At 46.7% G+C, this 23,405-nt stretch overlaps 2 protein-coding genes across 6 annotated transcripts; both read left to right on the top strand.

Moving 5' to 3' along the window:
* The first annotated feature begins 1,110 nt into the window (after positions 1-1,110).
* LOC117592004 (high affinity cAMP-specific and IBMX-insensitive 3',5'-cyclic phosphodiesterase 8) lies at positions 1,111-19,830 on the top strand. 4 transcript variants are annotated; one of them, XM_034285465.1, is made up of 19 exons: positions 1,111-1,201; positions 4,983-5,804; positions 5,870-5,954; positions 11,747-11,874; positions 13,997-14,053; positions 14,298-14,503; positions 14,614-14,673; positions 14,755-14,809; positions 14,899-14,997; positions 15,268-15,378; positions 15,477-15,646; positions 15,787-15,997; positions 17,387-17,527; positions 17,591-17,689; positions 17,752-18,000; positions 18,106-18,328; positions 18,406-18,563; positions 18,625-18,895; positions 18,954-19,830. In XM_034285465.1, exons 2-19 carry the CDS (start codon positions 5,487-5,489, stop codon positions 19,094-19,096), a joined length of 2,784 nt encoding a protein of 927 aa, XP_034141356.1. In that variant the 5' UTR covers positions 1,111-1,201; positions 4,983-5,486; the 3' UTR covers positions 19,097-19,830. The 4 variants fall into 4 exon arrangements, with proteins under 4 accessions (XP_034141356.1, XP_034141347.1, XP_034141372.1 ...); XM_034285456.1 differs by having other exon boundaries at positions 1,112-1,201; positions 17,360-17,527; XM_034285481.1 differs by lacking the exons at positions 1,111-1,201; positions 4,983-5,804; positions 5,870-5,954 and adding an exon at positions 9,245-9,272 and having other exon boundaries at positions 17,360-17,527.
* Positions 19,831-21,932: 2,102 nt separating this feature from the next.
* On the top strand, positions 21,933-23,265 carry LOC117592070 (sulfotransferase 1 family member D1). 2 transcript variants are annotated; one of them, XM_034285578.1, is made up of 3 exons: positions 21,933-22,312; positions 22,371-22,901; positions 22,972-23,265. In XM_034285578.1, exons 1-3 carry the CDS (start codon positions 21,933-21,935, stop codon positions 23,138-23,140), a joined length of 1,080 nt encoding a protein of 359 aa, XP_034141469.1. In that variant the 3' UTR covers positions 23,141-23,265. The 2 variants fall into 2 exon arrangements, with proteins under 2 accessions (XP_034141469.1, XP_034141478.1); XM_034285587.1 differs by having other exon boundaries at positions 21,934-22,312; positions 22,987-23,265.
* Positions 23,266-23,405: the final 140 nt, after the last annotated feature.

The raw sequence follows: 23,405 nt of genomic DNA, 5'->3' as shown, positions 1-23,405 counted from the left end.
ATTCGCCCCATACCGTACGTACACACATTTTGTGTCTGAGAAGAGATTGTTTTAGTTTTTCTACCATTTGGGCTGCCGTTTGCCTTTCGTTCGTTTGCCTTTGCCTTTGCCTTGCCTTTGCGCTTTGCGCTCTTCCTCTTGATCCGGCTGTTTCTTTTCTTTTGTGTTTCGTACGAGCCGGAGAGCTGCGAGCTGCGAGCGAAATCATTTGACGTTTTGCTTTGACAGGCAACCGTCGTCGTCGTCGTCGTTTGCCGTTGTCGTCGCGTCGTCGCTGCTGACCGTCGCCGCCGTCGATCGCCGCTCCGTTTCGTTCCGTTCCGCTCGCTCATTCTCGGGGTCGGTCTGTCTGGTTGTGTCGTCTAGTTGTGAGTCCCGTGCATAGTACCGTACGAAGAAACCTATTACTATTCCACTCCACATCCACCCACCCAAGCAGTGCCAGACAGCAGCCCCCTGTCCCTCTCTCTCTCTCTCTCTGTGCAGTAGCAACTCCGTTGTAATCGAATATTATATTCATTCGATTGCTGATCAATATGTGTGTGTGTGTGTGTGTGTTGGAGTGTGTGTTTTTGTTGGCAGAAGTAGCAGCGGCAGCAGTAAATATGAGCCAATTGTATCTCTCAGATACTTTGCGGCGTTATCGTGGTGCTACTGGCTGCTACAGCCTACCGCTGCTACATCTGTGACGACACAGTGGGCGCTGCCGCTGCCGCCGCTGCTGCTATTATTATTTTTAATGCATTGCATTTACGATTCGTGTATCTACCATACATACATACATACATACTTACATATTTTGCAATATCTTGTGCGTCAACAACAACAACAATATTCGTGCGATGAACGTGACCTCCCGCGTATTAAAATAAATTCTAATTTGTGCCACAACGAAAAGAGCAACGAAAAGTGTACAAAATTCTTATTCTTATTGTTATTCGGGCGATTCTACATATCTACATATGAGAGCATACTCACGCGTGTGTGTGTGCGTTGTGTGTTGTGTGTGTGTCCCCCTAATATTTGTCATGAGTGCGTGCATATAACCCTCCCCCCTCCCCACACGCAACACACCATTGTTCATGTGTATTTGTTTAATTTATATCTAGAGTCTGATATAAATATTAAAATAAGAAAGTCTACGTATAGTACGTTGTATATATGGAAAATATCACCGGCCAACTAAGCGACAAATTTTCTGGTACGTCAACAGATAATGTATTGTGCGATATGTACATATGTATGTATACATACATTTGTATGTATTTGTGCACTGCTTGGACATTTTTGTTTTAATTTTTGCGGAATTTCGTTGGGGCAGTTCTTACACACTTGGATACAGCGGCTCCAAGATATAGTTAGCCTCCCCAATCATGAGTATACATTTCATTGTATCCACCTTGGAGTCGTCTGGCTGGCAGCTGCCCTCCAAAAAGATCATAAAATAACATAAAATATAATAATAAAATTCGGTTAAAGGCAGTTGCTGTGGCGCGGGGGGAACTTCTTCTCATGCAACTGGCGTCGCAAAAACATTTTCAGTTTTTAATTTAGCTGAATATGGCTCGTGGGTGAGGGGGGCATGAGGGGCTGGCTGGCTTCCCATAAAAATAACGCTTAAAATGTTGTCCCGTGTCCGTGTCCATGCAGGGGTGAGGTAAGGTTGCCATAAACAATGCGAAAAATATCGCTTCGTTGTACTTATAAACAAGCCACAATAAATTTTTGCAAGTGGCATTCACATTTGCATTTTTCATTTTTCATTACTTTCAGATTCAGATTTCGATTTCGAATTTTTGTATGAATCTCGGGGGAAGGTACTCACGGGGGGCGGGGGGGAGACTGAACCATTTCGGTGATAATCTAATGACTGATTTTCAATATACGCGTACGCCCGTACACACATTCATTTGTGGGACGGACGCCTTTTCATTTCATTTCCACTATCTATGCGATAGTCTTCTGCCACCCCGCTCCCCCACACGCAATCAGTACTTTTTTTTCGTGGGGCTTAATTAATTCTCGATTTTAACTGTTTATTAAAAGGGAATGTTTTCGAGAGGAGACTCTTGAGTCTGTTGGGGTATTGTTAACAGCAAATAAATCCAATCCGAGCAGCCAGCCCTGCATACTGATGGGCAACTCGCACGAGCAGCAGCAGCAGCAGCAGGGGGGAGGTAAAGAAAAAACGAAAAGCTGAAGCTAAAGAAAAGAGCGAGAAATACCTTGGAAATGTTTATTATAACTACAGTTATGCAACCTGCACACAGCCAGCCAGTCAGCCAGCCCCATGGGCATGCTAAATAGTTTCCTCTCCTCCCCATACACAGTTATCCTCATCCAGCAGCATGCCCATCCCCGCTCCTAGCTAGCCTGCAGGTTCGTCCAACCTTATGCTCAATTCGCTGCTTGCCAAATAGCTGTATTGTCAACTGCTTGGGGGCAATCAACACACTGCTTTACCGTCTCCTCGCTCTCCGCTATCCTCTTTCGCTTGCTCTAATCGCTGTTGAGGGGGGCGACTGGTTCTAGTTCTAGTTCTGATTCTGATTCAGATTCAGTTTCTGGATATTCCGCTGCGACACTCTGTGCCTGCACCCCCTCTCCTATGCCCGTGCCTTGTTCCATTCCTCGTTCCCCCCTGCCTTCTATTGTATTATCTCGCGCTGTGGTTCAGCATTTGAAATGCAAATTTTTAACTGGCAAAACTCTGTCAAACGGCCGGAAAAGTCTCCCATTGATATCGTTGAGGCAAAACTGTCTCTCTCTCTTTCTACTCTGTCTATTTGCGTGCTCTTTTCATGTTCATTATTAATTAGGCGAGGTCCAGCCCTTCCGCTTGTAAAACATTTAGTTTGTCGTCTCCCATTGTTGTGGCCTCAGCCACAAACAATTTCGAGGATGTTTGTGCTCATTTCGAAGGCCAAGAGGAAAGTTGCACACAATTGAAGGAATTCGTGTAATTTCAATTCTACATAGAGCCACCCAAAGCCGTAACGATTACAAAACTCTCATTACTTGTTTACCCTTACAAATCCCCCAAAGCAGTTGAAATCGATCGCCATAGACTGGCACACATCGTTCGATTGAGTGTCTGATAGCTGTACACATGTATCCATAAAGAGAGAGAGAGAGAGAGAGAAAAAACGCATAAAATATATGGATGTGTGTGTGTGTGTGTGTGGACGTAGCTGTGCTGGCATGCAATGTAAACAGAAAACAGAAAACAGAAAAGTGAAGCCGCGCGCCGCAGCCTGCAAAAGCATCATTTGGTTGCTTTTTGGCTTGGCAAAAACTATTAGCTACAAAATTGCTCAAATGCGTTTCGATGTTGGGCTGTTCCGATGTGCTGCTTATGGACTGCGCCAGCTACGTATATGGAGTGGCTCCATTTGGTACATACAGCTGCGATTATAGCTACATATATCTCTCTCCGAGAATACGTAAGTTTTGTGCTGGGACACTGAGACGCACAGCCGCAAGCACTTGCATACTAATCGGATTGTGCCAGGCGGGGCCCGGCCTGCATCCAGTGGGGCTAATAGAATTTGGCACTTTATGTGGCACATGCCGCACTCAAGCCGAGCTGGTTGCTTGCATACCGCGAGGCGCTCGATGCCACCTGTCCCCGTCCTTGGCAACAAATTATCTACGCAGACACAGCCGCCGCTCGTTATTTATTTGAAAAACTTAAATGAGCCGAAGTGTACAGCGAACAGCGAGCAGCGAACAGGCCATTATTTGTACGTTTAATATGGACAGGGAAGCTAAAAATAATTTGTTTAAATCAACAAACACCACCATAGACCCGATTCGTGCTCGATGGGGAATCGCTGCCTGCCACCCACTGCCCCTACATCACTGAGACTGCTGCTGTTGCTCTTGGGATGTGGATGTGGATGTGGATGATGCCTTTTGTTTGCCTCTGCCTCTGCCTCTGCCTGTTTATCTTCCTGTTTCTGCGCCTTCTGTAGTGTCTGACGCCTTTTGTCTTTTGCAACCGGCAATGCAACAGTCGGAGGGAAGCAGTTGAAAAGACAACAAGTGTCCTTATATTCATGTATGTTTTACTTATGTATATTTATGCAGCTGAAAGAAAGCCTTTTGCCTTTGCCTTTGACAAGTCAATCAATGTCGTTGGGGATAAGACCATCTCCGGTTTGGCCAGCAACTTCCTCTGGGAGCGGACGCCAAGTTTCACCAGCAGACATGATCAGCTCCAGAGGCACAGAGACAATCTTTGAGCCGTCAATGTGGCAAGGACTTTTGAAACTAATATCCGTTCCGTTCAATTACACTCCAAGCAGCCACACGCAGTTTCTTGCCTTGAAGTTTTGCTAGACCTCCAGTCTAAGTGTCCGCCAAGTGTCCGCTGCTGTCCTTCAGGGTCTGTCCGCTGTCCGAACTTAATATTTCCAACAGGCAGGAGCATTAGCCGAAGCGCAAACAAAACTCTGACTCTGCATAATTCATATGCAGTGGAACGCTGTTCGGTCACGTGCCGTGTCCCACCTTGGCTTCGATAATCATTGCCAATATTTGGGCTTTTATGAATTTATAACAATCACTGAGCCCCGCCAACTTTTTGACAATTATGCGGCTGTTCCAGCCATGGCTCATTTGCATTTATCATTGTCAGATAATTGGTTTTTTTTTAGGGTACGACAAGGGCCAGAAGCCAAGAGCCATAGATTTCCGCTTGAAGAACTGACGGCAATTGAACCAAATCGTATCACAATCCTATTAGAATTTTGTTAATATTTTTAAGCTTCTTTAAGTTTCTGCAACAAGAGAAATTGTAATTCCATTTCAATGCCAGTATTCATTCATGAATGAAAGTTCCGGGCATAATTAGCCGCAAAAGGAATGCTGGGGAGCTCTCATTTCACATTGATTGGGCTTCAATAACTCAACTGAACCTTTCACCACCACCTCTTCTCACACTCTCTGTCTCTCTCTCTCTCTCTCTTTGCCTTTTGCAGATTTGGGTAAAATGTGAGGCAGTTGCAGTTGCGGCAATCGTCAGTCAATCAATAGACCGCCTGCCCGAAAATGTTTCAATTATGTTACCCGCAACCACAAGGAGAGCCACAACAACAATTACAGCAGCAGCAGCAGCAAAATCAGCATCAGAGGCAGCAACAGAAGCATCAAAAAAATCTTCGAGAGCAATTCAACGTCAGCAGCAGCAGCAACAACCACAGAGCCGCATTGGCCGTGCACGGAGGAGTCGAGGCGGAAAAAGCGTAGGCCAGACACTCATAGAGGGAATAGTCAACCATTCATCCATCCAAGGGAGCAGCAGCACGGAAACCGAAACCGAAACCAAAACCAGCACCAGCAGAACCAAATTAATACGTAACCAAGAGCAATTTAGCATAGCAACGGACAAACGGACAGGGATACGGACACGCTCTGGCAGCTGTAGCTACGTTCAAAGGATTTGAGTTTAGAGCGGAGAGTAAAGTCAGAAGCAGGACTTCGACATGGGCTGCTCGCCAAGCACACTACCCCCCAACGCCTCCTCCTCCGCCAATGCCAATGCTGGCCCCACTGCAGCCAATTCCGTCCCACTGTCCCTCGATGCCACCGAAAAGGATGGCAGCCGTTTGTTCTGCATTAAGCTGCGTCGCAGCCGCCTGCGCCGCTGCAGCTGCGGCGGTGTTACGCTGCAGCAGGGCGGAGGCGATGGCAATGGCAGCACTGCGGGCAGTGCAACCTGCGGCAGCGGTGCGGGCGACAATCTGTGCCACCAGGTGCTGCTGAATCCGCTGCAGGCCAAAAACGAGGCAGACTACGAAAAGGTAACCCGATCCCCAGTCTTCCCCTGCCCGTTTCCCCTTTAATCGTTTCTCCACTCTCTCCACAGCTAAGCACCGGCAAGAAGGACTCGATTGTGACGGTGGCAGCTTTGGGCAACTTCACCCACAGCGTGGTGCGACGTGCCACTGGCAGTAAGTACCGATATTTAAATAACTCTTTGTGCCCCCTTTAAGACTTAATAAAAGCAAATATACTCGTAGATAAGTCTAATCTGAAGTGATAGTACTCCAACCTCAAGAGCTATAGTACCGTAATTATCTTGAGGCATCTGAGAGTTGCTTGAATCTGTGCTCGTTTCCTTTTGCAAATCATTGGGGAATCCATCAAACATCGTTCTAATCCAATCGACTCAAGTGGCAGTCATAAGTCAAACGCTAGATAAAAGTCAAATCATGCTGATAACTGCCATGCAGGGTATCCGCAGTTCGTTATTGTCTGTGTGTGTGTGCGTGTGTGTGTGTGGAAGGGCGCATGTAATACGATCGCATTGCTGAAAAGTCAGCTGGCGCTTGTCTAAGCTTCAAAGCGCAGCTGTTTTGTGGATGTTCAATTAACAGTTGCTCGCCGCTCTCCTCTGTCCACTGTCCGCCGTCTGGGCTTCTGCAGCAGCAATTGTCCAAAGAGCGTGAATGAGCTTTACTTTACTACCCGCTCCTCTCTCTCTCTCTCTTTGTCTGTCTGCTCACTGTGTGGTGTTGTTGTTGTTGGTTGAAACTTGATCGCTCTCTCAGCAAAGGTGAGATCGCCCAAAGAGCGCAAAGCTTGCGAGATAAAGCGACAGCGAAAGAGAGAGAGCAAAGCAGCGCAAAACAGAGCAGAGCTGCGCAACGCAGAGCTGAGCTGAGCTACAGCGGCAACGCAACAGCTGCTCCCCATTTATGGAGTCATTCGCTTTTAACTGTTTCGTCGCGTCGGTTGCGTACACGTAAACGTATATCACTGCATCGCATGTATACCGAAAACACAGCACACACACACACACACACATACTCGCATGTATGCTCCGTCCGGTCTCTCGCACTCTCCGCTCTGTGTGTTTGTTTGTGCATAAAGTCGTAGAATGAATCCAGTGTAACCGCTGTACGGACAGCAGCCTCGCACGCATTATGCAAATGTCAAGAAGAGTTTGACTTGATCTTGCGGGCGTGTCTCCGGTCGTTCCCCGCGTGCTGCGCGTTTGCTGCTTGCATTTCGTATCGGTTCGTATCGGTTCTGCTCAGTGAGAACTGGTCGCTACAATCGCGGCCTAATGCAGTGAGTGGCACACAAATTTGGCAAGTCGTGCAAGCCAGTGCATGGCCAACCAGTCCAGAGTGCAATTAAAACAACAACAACAAAAACGCATAGAGCAAAGCAATAAAACACAAAACCGAAACCAAAACCGAATCAGAATCAGAATCAGAAAAAAAAACAGAAACCGAAAAACAGCAACAACGTTGTCGATGTGGAAAAAAACAGCTTGGCATGCTCTAAAATACACCACCAACCACACACACACACACACACACACACACTCGCGGTCAGCAGGAGTTGGCGGGAGGGAGGGTATCAACAAAAAAAAAAATGTGTTAAAAATCAAAACAAACTTCACAGCTAAGTGTGCCACAAAAAAGCAAAAAGCAAAAAGCAACAAGAACAAGTGTAACGAGTAGCAATCCAATCCAATACAATCCACGACTACGATGCGATGCTGTGTGTGTGTGCATCGGTGTATCTCTGTCCATCTTTCTCTTTCATTCTTGATTTCTGTTTCGCTCTGCATCAGCAATTGTTTCGACTCATTAGCTGGGATCCGCATTCCCCAAAACCAAAACACTTTGATTCAAATATGCAAGAGATTCACATGACAAAAATCTGGTTCCAAAATCTGGTCGTTGAGCATCGCATCTCTCATCTTCCTCTCTCTCTCCTTTCCTCTCTTGCTGTAAACAATCGCCCACGATGTGTGGCGCCAAAGCATCAATCAAAGCCAAAAGAAAACAAACCGAAGCAGAATCGATCGCTCGACAACGATCAATTATGTGTCTCTAATCCCCACCTAGCCCCCACACCCTGTCTCACCCGGACTCCTGCAATTTATCAGTTTTCGCATCAATTAAATTCACAGAAATGCGAGTGAAATATGGTGAATTGATCACCCATCCCGCCCACTCACTTTCTCAGAGAATTTCCGATGCTACCTCCCAGTTTTACACTAAATCTTTTGCCTGTGAAGACCAACCACGCGAAGGCGAATTTCCACGAAAATAATGCGCGTAAAGTTAGAGACCAGAAGGCCCACCAGGCAGACCAGACCCAACCCGTCGTCCGGCACAGTTGGAGATTAGATTATGCCAAAAAGCGAAGACTGCTGAATACACAACACCCAAACTGGTGCTGGCCTGTCCCGGCCTGGCCACAAACGAGTTGGTATCAATATGGAGCCATTGTTATATGGCCAGTGGGTGCCCCTGTCCCCTGTCCCATGTCCCATGTCCCCTGTCCAACCGACTATCAGCGGCCGAGTATCGCTGAGCAAAGAAGATCGCGCGCTGGCAGATAATGTCCCTCCCTGTGGGACAGTTTGATTCCGATTTGGGGCTGGCCACCACTACACCTATTCGTAGGTGAATCCAATAAAGCACAGGCCCAACCACACTTATAGCTAGATGTAGATTGTGCACGCGTGTTCCATGAGCTCCATGAGCTCCATGAGCTCCTGTAGCTGTATCTGTATCTGCATCGGCAACTGTATCTGTGGCAGTATCTGCCCAGCACACACACACACACACACAGACACCATGCGGGGGCTAAACATCTGAATACTATGAGCAAACTTGGCTGATATTATCTTATCACAAATTAATTGGTTGCCATGACAGCGACACAAGGCGCAAAAGGCAACCCAAAAACTGATCGGACAACGTTGACGTCGCTGAGCCGCTGCCGGGCAATGCTCTCCCCTGCCTTGCGAGTGCTGGATAATCCGCTCATTGTATTAAAACTTAATTTTCTCCCGGCAATGCACCTGACGCCGCCTCTAAGCGCCTTAGCTACGCCTCGGTGTGCGCGGCAGCTACAAATGTGTCTGGCAAGCCCAGCAGACCGTTAGTTTACCCTGAAGCGCACCGTTGTCGGCGTCGCCGTCGCCGTCGCTGCTGCTGCGGCTGCTGCTGCGGCTGGCTCTCTGTTGGCTTCAGAATCCGTGCGAGAATTATCATCTGGCAAACAGTTCTTCATAACGGATTAGAGCGGACGTTGTGTCTAGTCAGGGGGTTGGCTCTCTCTCTCTCTCCATTTTGGCACTCAGTTTCTCAGTTATCCAGTTTCAAGTTTCAATTTCAAATTTAAGTTTTCTAGTTTACCCGTTTCAATTTTCATGTAAATTCGAGTGCAGCGCCGTGAATATTGCTTGCCAGTCGATCAACCAAAAGTCGAGTCTTTTTTTGTTGCCCTAATGAGCCAGTGTAGTAAGTATGTGTGTGTGTGTGTGTGTGTCTCGATATAGTTTACCAAAACTTTAAAAGTGGATTGAAGTGGTGCGGATGGAATGGAATGGAATGGAATGGGTTGCCAGTGGATTGGAGTGTCCCGAGTGGCGGTTCGGAGCCTGTTGCTGGCGACGTCAGCAGGCTGTGGGCTGCTGCCGTTTTCCCTGCTTTTATCTAAACAATTTATCGATTTTCGTTTAGATTACAACGCGTGTACCGCCAGCCGCCAGCCGCCAGCCGCTCACCTCCCAACTTCTCTCTCGTTCGCTCTCTCGTTCTGGCTGCCCAAAAATATATAACACAGACGATAAGATACACTCGACCCATTTGAATAAGCGCAAATATTCTGTCCCCACCCCCCCAATCTCTGTGGGTACATACGAGCAGATACTCTCTCTCTCTCTCTATCTCTGTCTATCTCTGTCTATCTGTATCGTTGGGCCCCTCTTGGAACCCACTTTTGTGGGTACTTTCCCGTTGGATAGTTTAGTTTTTGTTTATACATAAAATGTACATATGTATGCATTCCTACATGTATCTAGTACATAATGTATCTTTATTTATTTTTTGGGGCAGAAGTTCTCATGCATTGCATGTGGAGCAGCTTTTATCATTACGCACTAATTGTGCGAAATCAATGCCACAGGCAGATAAAAAACCACAACAGCAAAAACGAAAAACTATTGCGTACATAAATGACATAATTAACATAATGCCACGAAAATAATTGCAAAAACTACGCAGAGAAAGGGGAACAACAAAAAACAATTCATTTAAAAAAGAAAAACCCAACGAGCGTCGGTAAGGAAGTGCGCCTAGATCCCGCAATGATCGTTTCCAGTCAGCCAAACTTGGCTGGAAGCACGCCGCCTACAACAACAAACACTGACATTGCCAGCACCCTGCCCCCGCCCATGCCCAGCTCGGTCAGTGGCGCCCACACGAGTGAAGAAAGTGTTGAAAGTGCTCCAAGTGCTTGCAATTGTCTGAGGCAAGCGGGCAACGGCATGGGCATGGGCATGGGTGTGGGTGTGGGGGCCAGACAAACGCCAGCCATGGAGGCAATAACAGCAACATCGACAGCAGCAGCAGCAGCAGCAGCAGCAGGCAGCAGAGATTCATTAACGCGTCCGGCCTCCGAGTCCGAGCTGGCTGTGGGTAAGGCAACCCTCTCCAGAGGTTAAAGTTGAGGCTGATGATGCGGTTAACAAGTGGTAGCCAGGGGGTGGAGGATCTATATGTGTGTGTGTGTGTGTGTGTATATGTTTCCCCTTCAAAATGCATGCCTGTTTGCTTCTGCTACACAAAATGATGTTCCTAGCAATTAATTACTATGGCCAGAAATTTCTGTTGCAGGAGCAAATTTTGAACAATTCCCAGAAATATTTGCAACTGAAATGCAGCACTAACAAATAGTTTTAGCAGCACTTCAGCATGTATTCGAAATTGGAAATGATTACAAATTCTCATCATCAAATTCGTGCAAGAACTTGTCCTGCACAGCGCTACATGCATAAATGTAAATGTGTACATATTTACATACATTTATGTACGCCTGTTGTCTGCTTTTGTAAACTTGCCCAAAAACATTCCCATGAATGTTGGGGGTTGAACCTTTTCTGGGGGGTAACATTGTTACGAAAGTTGCAGGGACCGCAGCATTTTAATTTGGCAAAAACTTTAGGCTGACACAACTTGAGGCTGGCTTTAAGAACTCCCTTAGGAACTCCCTCGAGGAATGGCATTCCCCTTGTTTGAGTTTCTTAATATAATTATGCGCTTATAATTTGAATGGCAAATGCTGCAATAAAGTAGTTTAAGGGCAATTTAAGTGTTTCCAGGTAGCTAACTCCCAAGAGAAATGTTTCTTTAGTTTTTATAGAGCTATTCCTTCATCAGTTCGTTCCCTTTGCCACCGCCTTAAAGTCGCAAGTCTTCCAAGTAATAGCCCAAATGATAAATTGAAACACATTCGCTGCTAAATCATATTCCTCGGAGCTCTGAGCTCTTTGACCTGTTCCACTTTGGCTACCAGTTTCGGTTGTGTTTCCCATTAAATGAAATACAATTTGCCGCGCGGCTTAGGTTCCCTTGGTTGTCGTCAGTGACAGAAGATAGAAAACCTGCCCTGACCCCCAAAGGACTCGAGCGTACCCTTTGGGGGACTGCCTTAGATCTGCACGTGCGTACGTGTGTGTCTCACTTCGGTTTATAAAGTGTTTTTGAAATGCCAACGTTTATAATTAAATAAAACGTGCAACAAGAGAAATTAATGGGCGTGCGTGTGGGTTGTCCCTGTCCCTGTCCCTGTCCATTCATCTTGATTGTGTGCGTGCGTGCGGCCTGCCCAAAAGTATGCAGCACTTTCGCTGTGCCCCGATATGTAGCATACCTTCAAGCGTTCGAGCGTCATCTAAACTCTTTTGGTTTTGTGCTCTTTTTTTTTTTTGCAGGCACTGGCACTGGCACATCGGGCACCAGTTCATCCGGCGGAGGCGGCGGCAACAATCGCCCAGGTCATCGCAAGTCATCGCTCGCCCTCGCCCTCACACCCGAGGATGAGCCAATGGATGTGTATCAGGTGAGTGTCCAGCCAGAGGATTGGGATTGCAAATGGGTTTAGTTTTGGGTACGTACCGCATGGCACTGTTACGTCTTTTGATAAGATCTTATCTTATCACAACTCGTTATATGGCAGCAGCAGCAGCAGCAGCAGCAGAAAAAGTGCGAGGAGCGTGGCAATTGTTGCGCTTTTGTCGCTTTTTTACATTCCGCTTTAAATAGCCGCTCACCCATACCCACACACAAACAAAAAGCTACGATATGTGTGTGTGTGTGTGTGTGTGTGTGTGTGTGTTTTGCTTATAAACAATGAGCTACCAAGAGAAATCAAATCAATTAACATTGAAGGTGGGAAATCAAAAAGCAAAGAAAGAAAAGAAGAATAAAAAAAAAGTAGATTATACGCCCGGTTGGCTGTCGCTCTGTTCGTTGTTCGAGTTTCAGTTGAATGTTTGAGCGTCGCCGTGTCGCGTTTCCGTCACGAAACTGTGAATTATTAAAGTGCTCGCTCGCCTTTAGAATTGATTGAGATTTGGATACAAATATAGATTGAGATACAGACAGACAGATATCCGAGCACGTTCGCGAGAGTGTCGCATGGAAAATGCCAGCACCAGCACCAGCGCCTGTCTACGTTCGGGCTTATGCAAACAACCTGTTATTGATCTAAGACATTGAGGCACCTCCACCTCAAGTGCTCGTCGTCGTAATTGTTATTGTTATTGTTATAGTTATTGCCAGTGCCATTGCGATTCCGATTCCGATTGTGAGTGACTGACTGAATGAGTGTCTCCCTCGAGTGTAATTTTATAATTAGCTAAAAAATGCGCAACTGCTTGCCAAAACTCACGAATGTCTTTCGCCGCAAATCCCCTGCGAAAGCATCATCGGCCACTGCCGCTGGCCATGCCAATGATTGCCAATCGGATTCAGACTCGGAGCAGTATACCATGTCTGTTGCTTTAGCCATTCAGTCGCCGCAGTCCGATCCGTGCCGCGATAATAATCATGAGAATGAGAATGAGAATGGGCGACACACAGATGGCGATAGCAGCTACAGCCGGCTGATAAAAGCGCCAAACAGGAACATGGAGGAAAGTTCATTCTACACGGAAATGAGAGCGGAAAAGATTTCGGGGCTAGCTGCCGGTCCAGCTGCCGGTCCAGCTCCAGCTCCAGCTCCTGCGCCTGCTCCTGCTCTTCTTTCCATACCAATTCCCGGGCGTAATTCCATTTCGTTGGCATTTGGGGGTCTCAGCGCGAGCAAAACGCCCGAGGAAATGGAACTGGAATACGAGGCGAATGTGAAGGCCGAGGGCGGGGACATTGTGACACCGTTGAGGCGCAGCAATACGGGCACCGGCAACGCCACGAGGCCGCACGGCGTGTCCTTCACGGGGGGACGCAGTGCGTCGCTGCAGCCGGAAATAGTCGAGGTCATACGCAGCTTAGACGTCCAGGGGCTCTTCCTCAGCACCCACGCCATGGAGGAGAGAGCGGACCACGAGGCGGAGTGCCATGAGGATGCGGTGGTGCTGCGACGCAAAGTTGCGGGCTTGGAGCGCAAATCCTGCAGCCTGTACGAGCGGCGTATGCCCAAGATGCCAAAGTTACATCTAATGGTGGCAGGCAAAAAGCCGCAGCAGCAGCAGCAGCAGGAGAAGCCGAACGATGACGATGATGAGTACAAAGTTTTTCAGGTAGTTTACAGTACTCCCCCTCCCCATGCTGCTCGTACATTTTCATTCCCACTGATTGACATGGAGCTCAGCTCATCCCACACCCGTGGCAAAGCTCCTGACAGAAAGACGTGGCCATTCCGTGTACAGCCAGTCGCAGAGTCACCGTCAGCGTCAGCGTCAGAGTTGGGGAGTCAAAGCCAGCGATTTTATTTTAATTTATCATCATTTAAGCGACACGAGCGTCACACAGACACACACACACACACACACACACACACACAACACACACATTTACACTGACAGCCCTGTCTGGGGGGGGCATGATCTGAAGCCAGGTTAAGCCCTCTTATTTTGAGGGAAAATCCAGCGGAGATGCTGTAGATTTTTATTTAATTTTACACGTTGTTTCACCTGTCTCTCTCTCTCTCTCTCTCTCCCTCTCTTCCTCTGTCTGTGCAGCGAAATCTCATGGACTTGAAATATCCAACCGTGCTACCACCGAATCCTCAACTTAAGGTAAGCTTCAACGAACCTGCCTGTCCGATTCAATCAATGCAATGCTGCTGGCTCAAGGTGAATTTACGGGGAAGGTGACGCTGCTGTGCTGCTGTGGGGAGAAGCAATCACTTATTCACCACGCTAGAAAGGGAAAGAAGTTCCACTGTGGTGAAGACGTCACCTTCCCAGCAAGTGGACACCTTGGACTGGCTCTTGTGGCTCTCCTTGCTCTTATTTCTATTCTCCCACTGCTCTTTCGCAGGCTCTTTTAGTTTTCCACAAATCGGATAGCATCTGTGAGGCGGTCGCCTCCGCCTGCCAGCGCCACCAGCTGGACGTAACGCTGGTCAAGTCAAAGGAGGAGGCCCTCGACACGCTGCACAAGTCGTATGCCACCGCCCAATGCTATCATCTAATCATAATTGATGCGCGCTCCTCGAAAAATTTAGATGCCGAGCATATTGCAAGGTAAGGAAGGTGGCCCTAAAGTTTGCTGCTCAAAAGTTTTTCTGTCGGAACTTTTGCATTTTGATCAACTTTACACTTTGCCATAAAACTTGCCTCTCTCTGCCTCTTAGAACAATACGTCATACACATGGACACCATTTAACGACAATAATTGCCGTCTGCAAGAAGAGGTAAGTGGCAGGGCAGTTGCTCATCAAGTTAAGGGTTGGGACAGTTCCGTCCTCACAGCTAACGAACGACTTTCTTTGCAGTTTCTTTGAAAAGGATGATGTGCTAATTGCTCTATTGGACGCTGGCGTTAATAGAGTAAGTTTTTCCCAGTTAATTGGGCCATCAGCAGACCCAAGAAGTAGCAGAAGTAGCAGATAGAGTGCTCATCGTCTGTTATTCCACAGTGCATAGCCGAGACGACTAACCTGGCCATGTGCAGTGTGGAGCTGAAGCAAATACTGCACTCGATCATACGGCCACACAATGTCATGTCCACTCAACAGGTAATCAAGTTAATGTCCTTTTACTTGGGAGTAGGGGGGAGAGACTTGACAGGCGAATGTTCTTGTCTCGTTCAGGAAATTAATTCAATTAAATGGTCCAAGTGAAATTGTAGACCACAAGCTGAACGCTAGTCCTCATTGTATACCCTGTAGAGCACAAAGTGGGGCATATCTTAGTCACAAACTCAGATAAAGTTTGGTTTACACAGATTAGTTCCGATAAAACCTAAACTATCTGTCCGCTAAAACTGTATCCTATCCCCCCAACAGGCACTCTATACGGCGTTGCATCGGCTGAAGGAGGTGGTTCTCATCACGGACGATGTGCTGCGCATCCAGTACGCGAATCGTGCCACCGAGCGTCTCCTCAACATGCGGCTGGTGAGTGGCATGGCTTGGGTGTCCGCAACCCTTGGGCTGGGGTGTTGTGTGTGTGCTGCAATTGAGGCATTAATGGGATTTGCTTGTTTAACAAACAGGATGAAATCATTAGCAAGCCACTGGCGGACATTTTCGTGTCCGATTTGTCCACCATCAGTGAGCAGGGCAAGAGCATCAAGGAGTTCGATGGGATACTGACGGTGCGACGGAAGAACCAAGAGGGCATCCCGATGCACGTGCGCGTCGTGCCGGTGGCCTGCATTGGCAGGTGAGTGTCATCGCAGTCCTCACAGTCCCTTTTGCCCAAGGGACTACTCCCCTCTGGTCCACCACTCGACGCTTAATTGGCAATTTCCCGTTTGCGTTGGTGACGTTTGTTTCTTTCTGTTTTTCCCTCTCATTTCGCAGTGCACCCACTCACCTGATTTTCAACTTTGATGTGCCCGGCGGGCAGATGGACTTCATTGCCACACTGCCGCAGCCAAAGGAGGCGCCGCGCGGCTCCCTGCACTCGGTGCGGCGCTGCAGCTTCGATGTGCGGTCCATTGCCTCGGACGGACTGCGAAGGACCAGCCTGGCCAAGCTCACATCCCTGCCGCTGGAGGCGCCAATCACTAAAGTATGACTCCGCTTTGTGCGCTTTGTTTGGAATTGAATTGGTTTATGGCTAAAACACGGGAATGCTTCTTGTGCCTATTGGAATGCCCCCCAACCCCCACCTAAAATGTCGTCCGTGCTTGTGTCCGTGTGTGTTTGTGTATGTGTGTCTGGTGTGCGTACTGTGTGTGTGTGTGGTGTCCTGGTGTCGTAGTGTCCTATCATGCCCTGTGGCGTAGCAGCAGCAGCATTAGCTTTAGCATTAGCAACAATATTTGCACAAGAACACAAACCACACACACGCCGTTCCACCACCCTCCCTCCATCCACACACACACAGACACAGGCACCAGCGATCAGAGAGAGAGAGAGTCGACCCTCCTCCCTCCTAAATGCATTTTCAGCAGTAGTCGCATGTAGTTCATGCTCTTGCTCTCTGCCCACAAATGTTTGCACTCACTTTGCTTTTAATTATCGAATCACTCAATCAATTTACGGCTAACATAGTCAAATGGGAACTAAAACATTCCACCATATCCCCTCTCTCCTCCACCTGCCTCCGTTTTGCATACGGCAGCTGCAGCTGTGTGACGCGCTCTCACTCACTCTAATTATGCGAGCTTGATGTTGTTATGGGCACAAAATTAGCCATCGCAAAGAGAGTGAGTGCAGGCAAGCAAAGTAAATTACGCCATGGTGGGGTGGTGGGCCGCTCTCTCGCGACCGCAGCTGTGTATGCAGTTTCGCGTACGAAAACGTAACTGAAACCAAATTAGCTGTCGTGAGAGCGCTTTTGAGTGAGAGCCTCACCTCTTGCTCACACACTTGGAGATAAGCAGTTACTTTGCGGCTCTCTTTGCAACTGCTTGGCACGTGCTTTAGCACCGGAGAGAGCGGGAGAGCACTTACGATTTTACTGTAAATGCATTTGCAGTGACACCATCCATCCATGTTTCATCTCACTCTCTCTCTTTCTGAAGCTCCTAATTTGACATCAAACATTTCCGCCTACTAAAACCAAAAATCAACGCAAAACCGCAACAAACAAAACCTTAATTGCACATCTAAAACAACATTATTTACATATATTCTCTTTTTATCTCTTATTTGTTATGTTCTCTTTTTTACTTTTATGTTTTGTGTACTCGAACAATGAACCAAACTCATCAAAAAACAAATATTAAAACAAAATATAATGTACAAAATGTTCGTTCGCACGTTCGCTCGCTCGCTCGATTTTGCTCGCTGCGCGTCGCTAACCAAAAACAAAACCCAAAAAATACAATAATAAAAAATAAAAAAATGAAACAACACAACATAAAACAAAACAAAACCCAACAAAAAAACGAAAAAAAAAACAACTGCGCACTCACTCGCACATTAGATAATCAATTTACTATCACAAGTACAGGAGAATTGTTCGGCCGATGAGGCGCGGCTCATAGACAAGGTCTTGGAGTTCCTAAAGCGCGAGGGACTCTACAGTCCGCAAATGAAGGAAATACGCACAGATGATCCCATAGCCACCGATCTAATTGGTGCTCTATTAACGGTGAGTCCTTCAGTCTGGACTTATGCACAACTCGTGATAATCTCTCCTTTTTCGCTGCTGCAGGGACCGAGTGTTTACTCTTCGCGGCGCAGCTCGAATGACTCCATCATTCGCACAGGCAGCTCAACACGAACGGCCACCATCGTGCCCGCCAAGATGAAGGTAGGAGTGTGATTCACTTAATAAACATTTAAATCATTCCCTTATCCCCAACCCTATTCCAGGCCAATCCCATTATAATGGAACTACTTGAAGAATCTCTCAGCTGGGACTTTGATATTTTCAAATTGGAAGAGATCACCGACTACCATCCGCTGCTCTATCTGGGCATGGAAATGTTCCGACGCTTCGACGTCTTTGCCACCCTGAACATTGACGAGAATGTGTGCAAGGCCTGGCTGGCCGTCATCGAGGCTCACTACCACAAATCGAACACCTATCACAATAGCACACACGCCGCCGATGTCATGCAGGTGAGTGTTTGTGTGTGTTTGGCTGGCCTTCTGGCCATCTGGCCCTACTCCAATTATCACTTATCTATGTTTATGCTATCAAATTGGTTTATCGTTTATCTGCAGGCCACTGGCGCGTTTATTACGCAGCTGACCAACAAGGACATGATGGTCATGGATCGCATGGAGGAGGCCATGGCACTGATTGCGGCTGCCGCACACGACATCGATCATCCGGGCCGCTCCTCCGCCTTTCTGTGCAACTCAAACAGCTCTCTGGCCATACTGTACAATGATCTGACGGTGCTGGAGAACCATCATGCAGCCATCACTTTTAAGCTAACTTTGGGTAAGGAAAAGGACTCTTACTCTAAGGGAAAATCATCTCTAAACATCTCTCTCTCTCTCTCTCTCTCTCTGCTGCAGGCGATGACAAGATCAACATTTTCAAGAACCTCGACAAGGAGACATACAAGTCCGCGCGCAGCACCATAATAGACATGATTTTGGCCACCGAAATGACGCGACACTTTGAGCACTTGGCCAAGTTTGTGAGCGTCTTTGGTGGCGAGGAGCCGCGCGAGGTAAGAGCTGGAGTAACCTTCGAATATAGATCGAAGTAATGGCATCCTTTGAATCTTCTAGCACAATCCACAATCGGATGAGGAGACCTCGATACTCATGCGCCGCATGCTCATCAAGGTGGCAGATGTGAGCAACCCCGCACGGCCCATGCAGTTCTGCATTGAGTGGGCGCGGCGCATCGCCGAGGAGTACTTTATGCAGACGGACGAGGAGAAGCAGCGGCATTTGCCCATTGTAATGCCCATGTTTGATCGGGCCACATGCAGCATACCAAAGAGCCAGATTGGCTTCATCGAATACATAATACAGGACATGATGCATGCCTGGGAGAGTAAGTATTAAAGGTTTATCTGTGTGTCTGTCATTCATTGACTGATCTCTCTCTTCAGGCTTCATTGACATGCCCCAGCTCATCACGTACATGCAGATCAACTACTCACAGTGGAAGAAATACGACGAGCAGGGCGTCAATACGTTGGCCGACATCATGGCCAAGCAGCCGCCGATGGGAAAGCTGGGGAATTCCAAATAGCATACGGCCTTCCGGAGATTATTCTCGGGTCTACTAAAGCCACTGCCGGCCCAGGCGCCGGGCACATCCACAATTGGCGAGAATGAACTGGAGGATTCGCTCTAGTGACGGCGCAGACGGGCCCGTGGCCCCACTTGGCGGCGCAGTCACTCTGCATAATAATTCTCTCATTCTTGTTGTTGTTGCTCCCACACAACTGGGACACATTTCCGCTCCATCTGTCATACATATCTCGGACTAACAGGAAGGCGTATGGGTGCAGTGTCAGTGGCAGAGGTGGTGCAGTGCTGCCACAAAGCCCACAAAAACACACAAGTGGTGCCAAGCGGTGTCGCAAAAGCAGAGAAAACAGAGAAACAAAACAAATACCTAACCTAAACTAAAGCAAGTTTAAACAATTATTGGGCTGGACTCAAAATTTAATGTTTAAGAAGCATCACAAAATGCAAAAAACAAACAAAACAAACAAAACAAAAGCGAAAATCAATACAGAATCGTAAATGTATATCAACCTAATGTAAATGTGAGTCTGTCTGTGTGTGTGCATGCCCCCTGTATATGTGTGTGCTTAGAGGGTAATGCAAATGCAAATAAAGAATAAAAAATTTATAAAATAAACAAAATACAAACAAAATCCCACAGAAATTGGAACAACCACAGAGGAACAATAGGGCGTGCGCTCAAAAAAAGTACCTAGCAAACGGTACAACGGTATATGGAAGCAGTATAGAAATGTTAAGCAACAATTATGAGCAAACACAAACATTTCTCTTTGCCCAACAAGAAGACAATCGATGTTAAGTGCTGCACTCAAAATTGTGTCTAAAGAAATAAATGTTAGTCGTTGTCCAAAGCGCATAAACCTGAACGGGAATGGCAGGACTTTACTACTATAAAAACAAAAAGAAACAAAAAACTGAAGAAAACAAATTCGAATCCACACACATGAGACATATGAAATTGTATGGGGCCCCTTTTTACTACTACTACTACTACTACCATCTACCTACTAATTAACTAGTTACCTACTTTCCTAAACTAACTAAAAAGAAAAGGAGCAGCGGAGAGGAGAGGAGAGCAACTTTCCTAACTAATATTATTAATGTTGTTTAGCTTTCTAAGCAAAACTAAGCCCAAGCAAATGTTTTACAATTAAGTGAAGAATCCTTTTTGAAATCTTTTTATCTAATTGACTGAACAAATTACACATATATATATATATATATATATATATATATTATATATTAATATACATAACTGTATAAACCAGATCTATTCGCGTTGATAATATGTTCTTGTTAAAAAGCAAACAAAAAAGGAAAGAAAAGAAATGAAAAGCAAAATAATATACAATATATATACAATTTATACAAGTTTTACGAAGCATATTACAAGAAAATACATATATATCTAGTATATATATTTATGTGTCCTATTCGGCATTCATTCACACAGTTACAGTTATTTGTATGTGTTACAAAAAGTGTTTTATTCTGTGCTTCACGATGTTTTGATAGAAATTATATACAAGTCAACCAAGAACGAACGACCTTCTCAAACAGCAGAGGAAAAAGAACTGTGTAGGTAGTCCCATTCCCCCAAATCCTTAGAGCTATACCCCACAAACTGATTGAGTACCATCGCCCAGAGTGTTTGTTGTTATCGTTATCGTTTTCACTTTCCTCCCCAAAACACACACAAACATCAAACTGAGCGATAAGAGAATAAATATATCTGCATATTTGAATATTGTTAATATGTGTGTGTGTGTTTAATTGTATGTGTATTGGCGTAGAGTAACAAACAAAACAGAGAAATAAATTACAACAGAAATACGAGAAATACGAGAAAATATTGGAAATGCAAGCGGGCAAATAATTTGCAATAATTGCGAAGCGCTAAACAATTTATGTGTTATATTAAATACTAAATGAAAACCTACGATAACTACATAATTATATGTTTCTGAACACACATACATGCATATGATAAATCTTTACACACGACTATGTATATTTGTTACTACATCTGTTTGCTCCTTGCAGGTTAAGGATTATAAATGTTAAGATTTAGTCAAATTTATTGTAAAAACAACAAAACAAAACAAAACAAAAACACAACAAAACAAACCCAAACAAAATGAAAAACAAAATGCAAATAATACAAATAAAAATTCAAGCAAAAAAATAAGCTAAAAGCAAACTTTGAGTGGGAAATTTCGTGTCAAGGTGGGAGAACCAGTTTGAAAATGTTAGAGAGGCAAGCAAATTCTAGATATAAACAAATGCCGAGCCTCATTCATATTTCACTCACTAATGTTTGGCCAGACATGATCGTTTCTTATGGCACTCGACGACCCACGCTGTGCATTCAAATAACCTGTTTTTGCTCCACCAAAAACTTGGAATTCTTCCAATTCCATTTCAATGGGTGCGTGCCCAAAAAGAGGGCCTTAATTTCACTTGCCATCTGCCAGTCAAAAGGTAAACAAAGCCAAAAAAAACTTTCTTTGGTTCAACAGCCAGGCGCTAACAAAGAAAGTCTCTCTTTTCCGGTCCAGCGTCTTGGTCTTACAGCATGCAACACGATCGATCGCTGGTGGGAAACGAGTCCGGTTACGCGTCTCGGCTCGCATTGTCTTGTGTGTCAACGGAGCGAGGGGCTGACTAATTGCATAATCTTAATGGGTGAAGTTCGAGATGGCAGCGTGATGCATCATTTGATCAACGGATCAGTTGTGTTGTCCCATTGGCTTTCGTGTCACTTGGCCAGCGCTGACAAACTCAAAGGCGAGAAATTCTGCTGCGATCGCTTTTGATTTCTCAAGCTGCGTTTAATGCGGTCCCAACTGCCGAGACGTTCAGTTCGCTTAGCAATCGCCATGCCCCAGTCGAGTTTCTTTGCCAAGAGCGTGCCCTTCGAGCAGATCGATAAGCTGGCCATCAGTGGCGGCTACTCCTCGATCTTTGCCAGCCAGGAGCCCTCGGTGCCAGTGGTGGGACAGTGGGAGCATCGCTTCTGCCGCCTGGCGGACACCTTTCAGCCCGTGCTCGATCGTGTCTATGAGTTTGAGGTGCGCGCGGACGATGTGTGGATTGTGACGCTGCCAAAGTGCGGCACCACCTGGATGCAGGAGCTCACCTGGCTGCTGATGAACAATTGTGACTTTGAGACAGCCAAAAGCGTGGACTTGACACTGCGATCGCCCTTTCTGGAGTGAGTTTTGTGGCAGACATTAAAGTGGAATTAACTAATTCTTTTCCTATTCCTAAAGGTTCAATGGGGTTGTGCCAAATGTGCCTCACGACACCATTGAGGCAGCCAATGCCATGCCCTCGCCGCGTCTCATCAAGTCCCATCTGCCCGCCTGGCTGCTGCCTCGTCAGATCTGGACGAAGAGGCCGAAGATCATTTACGTTTACCGCAACCCCAAGGACGCGGCCATCTCGTACTTCCATCACTGGCGCGGCATGGTCGGCTATCAGGGCACCAAGTCGGACTTCATGCACTCCTTCATCGATGGCTACGTGAACTTTACGCCCTGCTGGCCGCATGTGCTCGACTTTTGGCAGCTGCGGCACGAGCCGCACATTTTCTTCACCAGCTACGAGCGCATGAAGGCCCAGCTGGGTGAGGTGATACGCGAGGTGGCGCAGTTCCTGCAGCGATCGGTAAGCGCGGAGCAGGTGGAGCAGATGTCGCAGCATCTGTCTTTTGAGAGCATGCGCGACAATCCCGCCTGCAATCATGTGAAGGAATTTGAGAGCATGAAGGCGGCCGCCGGCCGGGAGGTGGAGGAATTCAGGTGAGCATTGAAAGAGAGAGAGAGTAAACAGGATGGAGATGGAAATGGAGATGGAGTTCCTTCTTAACAGCTCCCCTAACCATAGATTCGTGCGTCGCGGCGTTGTTGGCAGCCACAAGGATGAGCTCACCGCTGACATCATACGGGAGTTTGATCTCTGGTCGGACATCAATCTGCGCGACTACAAATTGAACATGGATGACTTTGCCAACTACAGCAAGTACGCTGCGTCGTTGTAATTGTCCGAGTTAATCGTTTTGTATTGTATAACCGTTTTGTTAATAGTGTGTAAACTGTGTGGTGATATAACTATATATATGTTTAATAATAAATGATGGCAAACTGAGCCCTTCCCCAACTAGAAGTCTCTTGTTGACATTTACCGTTTTATCAGCCACCGAGCGTACAGCCGGAGGCCCCTGTAAATGATTGACACGCTCTATCACCCACCACTATCTGCACAAGAGAGCACGAGAGCACGAGAGCGCGAGAGAGGCACGCATC

This window comes from Drosophila guanche, unplaced genomic scaffold (assembly GCF_900245975.1).
Source record: "Drosophila guanche unplaced genomic scaffold, DGUA_6, whole genome shotgun sequence".
Lineage (NCBI taxonomy): Eukaryota > Metazoa > Arthropoda > Insecta > Diptera > Drosophilidae > Drosophila > Drosophila guanche.
The sequence above is the reverse complement of the archived record's forward strand: the minus strand, read 5'-3'. Positions and strand labels throughout refer to the sequence as shown.